This window comes from Podarcis vaucheri, assembly GCF_965113315.1.
Source record: "Podarcis vaucheri genome assembly, chromosome: 6".
Classification (NCBI taxonomy): domain Eukaryota; kingdom Metazoa; phylum Chordata; class Lepidosauria; order Squamata; family Lacertidae; genus Podarcis; species Podarcis vaucheri.
The window spans coordinates 76506525-76518850 of record NC_138764.1 but is presented as its reverse complement, the minus strand read 5'-3'; the positions used below and the strand labels follow the sequence as shown (position 1 = coordinate 76518850).

Sequence of the window (12326 nt, the reverse complement as noted above, 5' to 3'; positions counted from 1 at the left end):
ACTTGAGACTTCATTATTATAACCCTAATGTGTCTCCATGCAGCTGCTGAAATGAGGCTGTAATAAAAAGAAAGTAGCATCAATTTACAAGGGCTCAACCACGAGCTGCCACCTCATTGTATAAGTAAGTGGAGAGATTATGACAATGAAGGACTAATGCGTCAGCAGCTCTATTCCTTATCCCCACCCCCCACTTGCCTGTTCAACGGCAGAACAAGGGCGCAGAGGAGCCACACTAGGAACAAGAAATGCTCCTGGATTTGCAGAATGACTGTATGCAATGATATCTTGGTTTTAGCACTACTTTTATCTTCTAATGCTATGCTGGAAAACCTGTGGCTCTCCTGGTGTTGTTTGAGTCCTGGCCTGGACAATGGAAAGGGATGGTAGTAGCTGAAATCCAACAACATCTGGAGGGCCACGCATTCCCCATCTCTGTTCTAAGGACTCACCCAGGCAGCAGTTTCTACATTTCTTGGGCACTTTTTCTGCCCTAGGATAATACCATGCTTAGCACAGGGAGTCAGCTGCGCACACTGTACAACCCGAGCTCCTGGTGAAAGCGCATCCTGTCCAATGCCAGTGCAAGACGAAGTGTTCCACATAGCTCTGTTGCAGGGGCATAGCATTCCCAAGGCTCTGCATCAGTTCCATTTGGACATGCCCTAGAAAACTATTCTAGTAGGTGCAGTATCTGTTTTATCACATTTATCAATTGTCTGGGCACACTGAATTTGTTTCCGGTAACTGCAGCTTATTTGCCAACTTATAGTCCATTAACAAACTTTGCTATCTGGGTGAAAAGCCAAATACATGAGTAGAGGGCTCAGGCGGTGCAGTCTAAACACTTTTATTTAAATAATATTTATTGAGTTTCCAAAAATTTAAACACTACAAACAAATAAGCAAAAAGAAAAAACAAACAAAAAACAACACAATACAATGCAAAAACACTACAAAACACTAACACATAAGACAACTAAAACAAAACAAAGACCATTTAAAACACATTAAACAATTTCGATGTCATATCTTTCGTTCGCTTATTTCCACGACTTCCTCACACCTCCCTTTTGGTATTCCACATCAGTTAATTACTTCAGCAATTCCTTTCCATCTTCCTCTGTTTTCTATCCTATAATTATCTTAACACATTCTAACCTTATTTTGTTCCCTTTAATGCTCAATTGATCTATTTATACTTAATTCCTTATAACATATCTGCTAAAGCCATATAGCTTCATTCCAACTTTGTTCTAACATTCATTAATTTTGCAGTATTTCTATAAATAGTCTTTAAACTTCCAGTCTTCTTCCACCAGCTCTTTTCCCTGGTCTCGGATTCTGCCGATTCTCTCAGCCAGCAAAAAGCAGATGATTCACAACAAAATTTAAGGGTCTGGCAGGGCAAGTCCACCTCCTTCTTTAGCATCCGTTAACATCTTAAATTTTACTCGGGGCTTCCTGCCCTGCCAAACAGATCTAGGGACGTCCCTCTGCCACCTCCTGAAACAATCCCTCCCATCCAAAACTTGCAATGCAGCCTAAACACTTTTATGTGCTTGCAAAAATTACCTCCCCCAACTCCCTGCCCAAATTCCTCAAACTACTCATTGTGTAGCATGTAAATTGCTAGCAACCTAAAAAGCAGGAATCTCCCAGAAGCAGAAGCTGGCATGTGTTCACTACATATAAGGCTACCTGTGGAAGAAGTGGGTCAGATTTGTTAGGCTGGGGAAAAACTGGGAGCCTGCTGCCTGCTCTCCTCCAATACAATAAGCGTCTATGTCTGTTTTCTTCTCTGAGGAAGTTGTGGCAGGTCTCTACTTGTTGTATTTGTTCAGCTAATACTTCAAATAGATAAGCTGTGCATTATCTCTGATCTGTGAGAACATTTATTCATGCAAGCCATCAACTTGTAATTTTTTGTGGTTGCATTTTTTGTAAGTGTACATTTTTAATGCTGTGTCTTAAGATTGTTGTATGCCAGCCTGAGGGTGAATTATGATTAGTAATACTAGTACCCCAGAAAGTTCCCAGTCAGAGACTGATCAAGACCTTCAATTAGTCAGCCATGCTGGTGAGAAGGAAATCCCAGCTCATGGCAGCTCCTCCTTATATGTCATGATGAGAGAGTAAGGTTCTTTGGTATTAGTGCACAAATAAGAATGGATTCAGCCTCAGTTTTACAACTGCATCTCATTCCATGTTGGGGGGGTGGGCATGGAATCAGTTTGGCAATGAAAATATACAAATCTATAATTTGAATAGGTGTGTGCATGTGTGATATTTTGGCAAGGCCTGCCCATCAAGGCCTATAGAACTGACTCCTGTTTGGATTGTTCACTGCTGTTCCATGAGCCTTACACTTCCTTAGTAATGTATATCAAATGTGCTTGCTAGGCTTTGTTGGAAGGAGTGAATCACACCTATAGTATTATCTCCTGCTCAGGAGCAGGTTCCACTTCTCTCAGTGCTGCAAACCACAAGTTTCTTACAGTTCAGCTTGACCAGAGCAATCAGTATTGATCCCTACAACCCTGAACAAGGACAAAATTTCTATCAATTGCCTATTTCCCCAAAGACCCTGGGTAAGGTACACATAATGCTGCGTATCTTTCCTTTCATCTCAGTCAAAGCAGGGAGGGAGGGGAATCAATAAAATGCATGAATAAAGCCAGCTTCAATTGCTGCCATTAAGATTCTGGTGATGTTAGTAATAGAAGCTAAAATAGAAACAGCTTAAGAGCTGCACCCAAATTCTTCATGTGGTGCTGATCACTTGGCTGGCTAGAAGATGAGTATTTATAGACAAGAGTGATTGATGATGGAAGGCAAGGTGGGGCCAAGCATGTGCCTTCCTTAAGGGGAAAGCCCACAAAGCAGATATTACTACGACAATGGAATGGCCCTTTGCCCACCTAAGAAGACAGATCATCAATAATAAGCCGAGTCATCACCAGGAATCTTGTGAGATCAATTACAGTGGTACCTCGCAAGACGAATGCCTCGCAAGACAAAAAACGCGCAAGACGAAAGAGTTTTCTGTTTTTTGAGTCGTTCAGCAAGGCGAATTTCCCTATGGGCTTGCTTCGCAAGACAAAACATCTTGCGAGTTCTTGCAAGCTTGTTTCCTTTTTCTTAAAGCCGCTAAGCCGTTAATAGCCGCTAAGCCGCTAATAGCTGTGCTTCGCAAGACGAAAAAACCGCAAGACGAAGAGACTCGCAGAACGGATTAATTTCGTCTTGCGAGGCACCACTGTATCTTGATGCAAGCTTTGAGTGTATTCCAAAAGGGAACTAAAAGTGGAATTGGTTGGTTTGAAGACAAGGAACACACCCAGCATGCCTATCCTTTTAACCCAGTGGTTCCACCACTTTCTTCCCCATGAACCATTTGAAAAATGCTGAGAGTCTTGACAGACCACTTAATGATTATTCTGCCTTCTATAGCAATTGCGATGCACAGTGCTAAATGCTATATGACATTTAATTGTATTTTTGTTGCTTCTTTTTATAAATTGAATTCAAATTGTAATGCAATAAAATACAAGAAATGAAAGAAGCAATGAATATACAATTAAAAATCTGTATGAATTATCATTTATTTATTCAATTTATATCTCATCCTTCCTCCTTCCTCCCAAAGGAGCCTGGCCAACAATATTTAATGCAATGGATGTGTTGTCTCTTGTCTTCAACCGCAAATCCATAGACCTAAGTGAAACTCACAGACCACTGGTGGTTTGCAGGCCACAGTTCGGACTGCAGCCTCTGAATCAGTTTCAAGACTGGCAGTGTGTTTTGTAGATTATGGTCCATCCCCTCCTCCATCTTGAAGCAGAGAATGTGTCATTCTTCTACCATTTCAAAGTAAGCAGCAAACTAAGATAACCATTTAGCACCACTATGCCGAGTGTTGCAGGGAGGGAGATGGAGTGTCTTCTGTTGGAGCATTTCCTTTCCACATTTTATGTTAACCTGAACGATCCATTTAATCTGTGTTCACAGAAAGCAGAGTATCCTATCCTTTTGACTTCATGCTTCACTTCTCACCTGACTATTTTGCATCAGCGGTATTCTTAAATTTGGGCTGCTTTTATCCTCTAGTTCCCTTGGAATCCACAGTAAGACAGAAGAGCTGTTTGAAGGAAGAGTCACTCCAAAACCAGCTACAGAAGAGGATTCACACTTGCTCCAGCTGACTTAAAGCAACAAAACCAGGCAGTGGGGGGGACGGGTTGGGGGGGACGACAAAGGCTCACTGGAACTCCCAGGTCCATCCAGACAGGACACATGAGTTGCTTTTCCCCTTAAGATTGGGCCTAGCTCAGACTTGTCAGAGCTTGTTCAGAAATTAAGCATTTGAACATTCTTTTCAATAGAATTTTGGAACTCTCTCTTTAAAAACAATAGCACAGGATAGTAACATAAGGACAAAAGCAAACAGGGGCTTTGGAAAAAGAAACCAGAGGATCGCATCCAATGGTTGTATTTAGGCTTTGCCGGAAGACTTTAGGAGATTACCAAGTCCCAAACTCAACAACAGGTTGTTATCTTTTTTAAAAAAATCAAGGTTTTGTTTTTCCCCTTTGCAGAAAGAGTCATGGGATTTCTCTCACATTCTACTAGAAAGGTACCAGATTTAAAGCAGGAGAGAACAGAATGGCACTGTTCTTATGAGGACAGAGTCCTTGCCAGTACTGTTCTGCATCTATGGGTAAAAAACTGGAAGTGTTATATGCACAGCAAGATGTGAATTTGTGCTTGGGTTGAGTTATTTCTGGGTGACAGAAGTGGAAGGGGAGATGACTCAACCCTTCTCCAAGACTGATAATGTTACTGTTGGTTTTAGCCACAAAACCAGCCAGGAGGCAGACACAGTCTTCTCACTTCCGTCCTTCAAGCTCCCCCCAGCTCAACACACATGTTATTTAGAAAGCTGCTGAATAAGCAACTCGAAGCATTAATGCTGGGCATGCACCTACATGAATGTGAATACACTTGAGACAGAAGATGTGCTCTGTGATGTCAGGGTGACAGATCTCCAGACATCAACTCCAAGGCACATTAAAGAAAAAGGTTCTTCGATGTGGAGAGGTAGCTGTCATACTATCAAAATATTGATGTGTTGGTGTTTTCCTATCCCAGAGGGGAAATCTTATCCAGAGTTCAGGAACAACCAGAACACAAGAAAGCAGAAACAGAGCAGCGAAAGTGCAGAAGAGAAGGAGAGAGACTCCTGCCTCCTCCCTTCATTCTTACTGACAGACCACTGGACCTCTGGTAGCAAAGAGGGGGCATAAGAAATAGTTCTAAGGGCCCTAAGGCAATGCCCTTGTACACTTTTCTTCTGAAGAATAATTCTTATAACAACTAGAGTGGACAGCTGGCAATGCCACATGCTCCCAGAGTAGTTATATGACCCTTAACCTGCCTAACAGATCAGGGTTTAAAAGACAAACACACTGGGGATAGTGGCATTACTAGGGCCAACTCACATAAGCCAAAGCTGCTATACTGTATATGTTGTTGCCAAACTGTCCCAAGGGTGCAATTATGTGCTGAATGCAATGTGCGACCCAGCGCATACCTGGATACAAATGCAACTTCCAGTATCTGTTGTCATGACAACTTGAAAAAGTGCCACCAAGATCATGAAAAATAGCTAGCAGCGCAGTGCTGTTCATGCGCTACATCTGCCGTGCGGTTATAGGAATGTGCACACATGAGGACAACACAGGTTACACTCTATGGACAACCCCTAGGCTGTATGAAACAGACCACTGTGTTAACAGGAGGTGGGGAGGGAAGAGGACAAAGGATGCCCAGATGCTGCCGTGCCGCTTGTGAGCAGACAGACTCTTCTTAGTTGATGCAGCGGCAGCCTAGGAAAGCCACAGGATCTGCTAAGGAAACCCTCCTCATGAGTCAGCTGTATGTGTAGAGGCATAATGCCAGAGGCAAGGTTTGCAGCTGCTGCTTTGTACATATCTGGAGGCTCCCTCGTGCATCAACCAAGAAATGAGAACACATGGAAGGAAAGCCCGTGGGCTGGCTTACAGCTTCCTCTGAAGGGAGCTCTTGGTCAGAAGCACTGTCACTCAGCCATTTCTGCAGCAGGCTCCCACACAGCTACAGTCAGGAAGCTTGAGTTTTATTACCTCTTTGCAAGAACACACTCTAGGGCAGAGTGCCAGATTATGTTAGTCCTGGCTGGCAAAAAGGCTTTTCTTGCATAATACACTAGATATAGCAGAAAGAAAAAATATATAAATACAAAAGCAGCAGAACACCCTGATCCATTTTGGACCCATCTCATGTACGTACCACCTAGATACAACACTGTCCTCCCAGTGGTTCCATTGGGATAACAATGGAATATGAAAATGGTTCATAATTGGGTCTCTGAAACAATGGATCTTTTTTGTTAGCCAAGCCCAGTTCCAAATCACAAGCTGTGGGACCCATTCCCACTTTATCAAAACATGCCCTGAGTTTGGGTATTCCACTTCACCATAAAGCATCACTTATTTCACTCCCGATGGCCCCAAAATCATCAGAAATGACTGAAGATCTCAATACAGTGACAGACCTCTCAGGCAACAGGCTGATCTAAACATAATGCCAAATGATGGCATAATTGGGCTTATGTGCTTCCTCATCCATTTATGAACCCCTGATGGCCCCCATCACACTTGGTCAGACATGCCATTGTTTCCTGTTACATACGAATCGGCAAACTATGGTTTGCACTTGCCCACCCCTCGCCAAACCTAAATGAAGCTCATGATTTGAAGCATGCAAGGTAACACAGAGAATGTGGGCTGCTGCCTGTTTAGAGTGAAGATAAACTTTAGGCAGTTTGAGAGAGTAAAAATGTGATGTTTGGATATCTGACCTGTGCAATGAGACACTTGAGCTCAGTTCTCTCCATTTCCCAGGTCGCCTTAGCCTTGGCAAACTGTTGCTGCAGTTCGTTCATGCCTCTTCTCTCTTCACGCAACTCTGTGCACAGCTCCTTCAAGGTCACCTTCATGTCTGATAGGGTCTTGATATACTCATTGGCCTGCTAGAAATACAAAAAATGCATAATAAAGTATGACTGCCATACACACACCACGTTCTAGACAACGGCCATCACTTTTGAGAATCCTTATGCAGTCAAAAAGAGAGGGGGGTTTGAAGGAGAAGCATGCACTCTGAACTAAAGGAAGGGAGAATAATAGAATCATAGAGCTGGAAGGAACACCTAGGGTCATCTAGCCTAACCCCCTGCAAGACAGCCCATGTGTGTTCATGTGTAATAGTTAGGGTGCTGGACTAAGACTGGAGAGACCAAAGTTCAAATCCACACTCAACATTCTGAAGGGCCAATCATAATCTCTCTGCCCAACCTGTTTGGCAGTATTGCTATAAAAAAGCAGTGGGAGGGGGCCTGCTACGCTTAGCTCCTTGGGGGAAGGGTCAGATATAAATGATAGTGAAGAGAAAGTAATAAATGCAATAAGGAAGCTCATTAACTGATTTGAAAAAAACAACCAAACCTGAATTTAAACTATGCCACTTCTCTCCGAGTTGGGAGTTCATGGGAAAAGCAGTTTAGTCTGAATAATCAGTTTAGGGTGAGCAAAAGCAGACATCTGTGCCCTGCCCAGCCTCAAAGTACTTCTCTGTGGTTTGTGGGGATTGGTTAAAAAGCAGGAGAAATAAGCAGCCCAGGTTAAACTGACCTGAGTAACCAAGTAGTTACTGAATCAGCAGCCAGAAAAATGCTGGTGAAGAACATCTTCCCTGGATAGGTGATCTAATGACTATCTAAGACTTTTTGCACACATGGGCATTGGCAGGAATTTTTTCTGGGAGAGCGTGGGGCAAAAGTAAATACTCCAAACAAACAAAACACAGTGAACATCAGAGAACAGTTCTAGCATTTATGGTGGCTGAAGAGTGTGGCATGGTCTGGATAGACAAGCCTTCTGAGCAACTTGTGCTCCAGCTTTACCCCTCCATTGGTTCTCAGTGAGTACTACTGCTGTCCATCTAAGGGTTCTTTCCCTTCACCCATTAATTAATTGCACTGCTGCTACAATCAGCTTCACAGAATGAGCCCCTCTTTGTTAGGGAGTGCACCACTTGTTGCCCTCATCCCTCCTCTCTTGTACAGAGAATGTGCACTGTACAAGAGAGGGGAAATTATCCTGGAAGGTAAAAAAAAAAAAATTGCACTAACCCCTCCCCTTCTTTGGTGCTCCATGCAAAACCAAAGGATTACTTAGGGTCTAAGTCTCAGGAACAGACATAGGAAGCTGCCTTCTATGCAGGCCTTTGGGGAGCATCCAATAAAGTCGCTGTGCGAGGGGAATGATTTGCACAACAGAACTTCCCCTCCTTCTCTTCTCCCCAAGCACCACCTCCCAGATCTGCGCAGGTGGTTTTCCAAATCTGGGTGGGAAGAGCAGAGTGACAGGAACTTCTGTTACACAGACAGAAGTTGTTCCACCAGCACAGCTTGGTTGGACTCAGCCTATACTATCTGTCCTCCTATCCCAGAACTGTCTTCTGTGACTGGCAGAATTCCAGGGTCTGGGGAAGGGAGAGGTCTTTTGCACCTCTTGCTACCTGATCCTTTTAATGGGAGATGCCACGGATCTTCAGCTGCCACAGAGGTACAGGCCTAAGTGCTCTTTGTGGGGAACTTTCTTCACTGCATACCAAGCAGAAAGAAAATTCCCCCAGCAGGGCACCTCATCACATCTCACCGAGTCCTGAGACCAGGTATCTCCGATACACATCTTGTTATCTGCTTGCTGCTGGGGGTTCAGCTCCTCCTCTTCAATCAGCAGGTACAGTTCTTTCATGCTGTTCACCTGGAAAGCACAGGGCAGGGCAAGTAGTTAGTGGAAGTCTTCAGTGGCTGCATCCTAGTGCTTTGTGCATAGAAAAGGATCCAACAGTAGTAGCCTGACCTACTGGATCCTTTAAACAGAGGTAACAGGTTTAGGATGATTAACAGTGAGATAAAGGATACAGACTGTAACAAGATAGGAATGTGCACCCTCGAGAGATGCTTCTGTGTCACATTATCACAGTGACTTTCAACAGCATTCTTCTCTTTGTGTTTATGTCCCAGGTACATTTTCTGTACATTTGTGCCTAGCAGAATCATCTGTTGGATTCCATGCTAGCCTAGTTTACCAAGAGGTTGTTGTTCCCAAGTCTTCAGTCACTAAGTTTATGAAAAGATGCCTTGCGAGTCACTTCTCTTAGAGCAATTTAATCTGTGACACTAAAAAGTGCATTTATGCCTCTCTTGTGATTCTCCGTATCACTTATAAATGTAGTTCATGCAGCAGAGAAGAAACTGAACACACACAGAGATCAATGTAGAGACTTCATATTTCTGTGAAGAACCTCACTTTTTCATGAAGAATCTAAAACAAAGTCCATTTAAGCCTCATGTGTAAAACTGCCTTGTACAGTAGTGCCCCGCAAGACGAATGCCTCGCAAGACAAAAAACTCGCTAGACGAAAGGTTTTTTCGTCCGCGATTTGCCTCGCAAGACGAATTCCCCTATGGGCTTGCTTCGCAAAACGAAAACGTCTCGCGACTTTGTTTCCTTTGTGCAAAAACCGTTAAAACCAAGGGTGCTTAGCTTGAGCAGCTGCAGTTGCGACTTGGCTTCGAGGAGCAACTGTTAGCACGTGGTTTGGTAGCCTTTTATCAGACTTTGCTCACTTTTGAAGATTTTCCAGAACTTTTCCAGAACTTCTCTTTCATCCATTTGGTAAGTTAAACTTTTATAACTTTTTTGGGGGGTTTTGGATTTTGGGTTGGGGTGTTTGGGATTCAAGGACTTGGTGTTGGGAAGGGGTTTGCGATAATCTGGGGGCTTGTGGGCCTTTTTTTGGAATTTTTATGATTTTCTGTGACCATTGGGCCAGGTTGTTTATTTTTGAAAATTTTTCTGTGTTTGAATTTCTGAGTGCTGGCTGGCTAGGGGAACAGTGGGGGAGGTTTCTGAAGAAATCTGGGGGCTTGTGGGCCTTTTTTTGGAATTTTTATGATTTTCTGTGACCACTAGGCATGGCTGTTTATTTTTGAAATTTTTTTTTCTGAGTTTGAATTTCCGAGTGCTGGCTGGCTAGGGGAACAGTGGGGGAGGTTTCTGAAGAAATCTGGGGGCTTGTCGGGGTGTTTTGGAATTTTTATGATTTTCTGTGACCACTAGGCATGGCTGTTTATTTTTGAAATTTTTTTTCTGAGTTTGAATTTCTGAGTGCTGGCTGGCTAGGGGAACAGTGGGGGAGGTTTCTGAAGATATCTGGGGGCTTGTGGGCCTTTTTTTGGAATTTTTATTTCTGTGACCACTAGGCATGGCTGTTTATTTTTGAAATTTTTTTTTCTGAGTTTGAATTTCCGAGTGCTGGCTGGCTAGGGGAACAGTGGGGGAGGTTTCTGAAGAAATCTGGGGGCTTGTGGGGGTGTTTTGGAATTTTTATGATTTTCTGTGACCACTAGGCATGGCTGTTTATTTTTGAAATTTTTTTTTCTGAGTTTGAATTTCCGAGTGCTGGCCATGTTGTTATTTTTTGAATTATTTTTTTTGTCTGGGTGGGGAAGCAGTTGGGGAGGGGTTTGCAGCAGTAGGGGAGGGGCTGGGGGAGCAGTTGGGGAGGGGTTTGCAATTTCTGTGTTGTGGGTGGGTTGGTGCGTGTCTGTGGGAGCAGTTGAGGTTTTTGAAGACATTTTTGAAGCCTTTTTGAAGCTTTTCCTAAACTTTTTTTGCAGCCATTTGAGGTTCCTGAGGACTTCGGTGGTTGATTGTTGAAGCTTTTCCAGAACTTCTCTTTCATCCATTTGGTAAGCTAAACTTTTAAAACTTTTCTGGGGGTTTGGGGATTTTGGATTTGGGGTTGGGGTGCTTGGGATTCAAGGAAGGCCTTGGTTCTGGGTTTTAATTTCTGTGTGGTGGGTGGCTGGGTGCTTCTGTATTTTTTGGGTTTGAAGCACATCACTGATTTTTTTTCCTGTTTCTTAGTTTACGAAGGTAGGACCTGTGCTGCCATGGGACCCAAGAAGACTGCTGCTGCGGTGGCCGGCGAGAGGAAGAAGGAGAAGGTGACGCTGGAAATGAAGAAGGACATCATCCGGAAGCACGACGGCGGAATGCGTGTGACGGACATCGCCAGGGAGTACGGCAGGAACCCATCGACCATCGGGACCATCCTGAAGATGAGGGAGAAGATCATGGCGACTGATGCAGCCAAGGGAGTCACCAGGATCATGAAGAACCGCCCAGCTGTCCTGGAGGAGGTCGAGAAGTTGCTGCTCATCTGGATAGAAGAGAAGCAGCGTGCAGGGGACACAGTGTCTGAGGCCGTCATTTGTGAGAAGGCCAAGGCCTTGCACGCAGACCTCGTCCGGGAACAGCCAGGAACCTCAGCCGAGCCAGAAGTCTTCAAGGCTAGCAGAGGTTGGTTTGACCGGTTCAAGACAAGATCTGGCATCCACAGCGTGGTCAGGCATGGAGAGGCTGCCAGTTCTGATGTTCCTGCGGCTGAAGAGTTTGCAGCGGAGTTCCTGGAGCTTGTGAAGACGGAGGGCTACGTTCCGCAGCAGGTCTTCAACTGCGACGAGACCGGGCTGTTTTGGAAGAGGATGCCCAAAAGGACTTTCACCACTCAGGAGGAGTCCAGGCTGCCTGGCCACAAGCCCATGAAGGACCGTCTGACCCTGCTCTTCTGTGCCAACGCAAGCGGCGACCTGAAGATCAAGCCCCTGCTGGTGTACCACTCGGAGAACCCACGGGCCTTCAAGAGACACAAGATTGACAAGGAGCGGCTGAGTGTCATGTGGCGATCCAACAGCAAGGCTTGGGTCACACGTGTGCTGTTTGTGGACTGGGTCAATCTTGCTTTTGGCCCTGCTGTCAAGCAGTACCTGCTGGACAACGACCTGCCGCTGAAGGCTTTGCTTCTGATGGACAATGCTCCTGCCCATCCTAAAGGCCTTGAGGTGGACTTGTTGGAGGAGTTCAGCTTCATCAACATCATGTTCCTGCCGCCTAACACCACGCCACTGCTCCAGCCGATGGATCAGCAGGTCATCGCCAATTTCAAAAAACTCTACACCAAGGAGCTTTTCAGGCGATGCTTCGAGGTGACTGACTGCACCACCATCACCCTGCGGGAATTCTGGAAGGACCACTTCGACATCGTCACCTGCTTGAAGATGGTCAACACGGCCTGGAAAGGGATCAGCCAGAGAAATTTGAATTGCGCTTGGCGCAGCCTGTGGCCGGACTGTGTGGCACCAAGTGACT

At 44.7% G+C, this 12326-nt stretch overlaps 1 protein-coding gene across 4 annotated transcripts in view; it reads right to left on the bottom strand.

Annotated features, from left to right (window-relative positions):
• MTCL2 (microtubule crosslinking factor 2) overlaps positions 1 to 12326 on the bottom strand; it is a 97665-nt gene that overhangs the window by 23679 nt on the left and 61660 nt on the right. For 3 of the 4 annotated variants that reach the window (XM_082228623.1, XM_082228626.1, XM_082228624.1), the window contains exons 9-10: positions 8763 to 8870; positions 6902 to 7072 (exon numbers count right to left, since the gene is read on the bottom strand). In XM_082228623.1, coding sequence (XP_082084749.1) covers positions 6902 to 7072; positions 8763 to 8870 — 279 coding nt within the window. The remainder of the gene's footprint in view (positions 1 to 6901; positions 7073 to 8762; positions 8871 to 12326) is intronic. The other variant, XM_082228625.1, reaches the window with a different exon arrangement.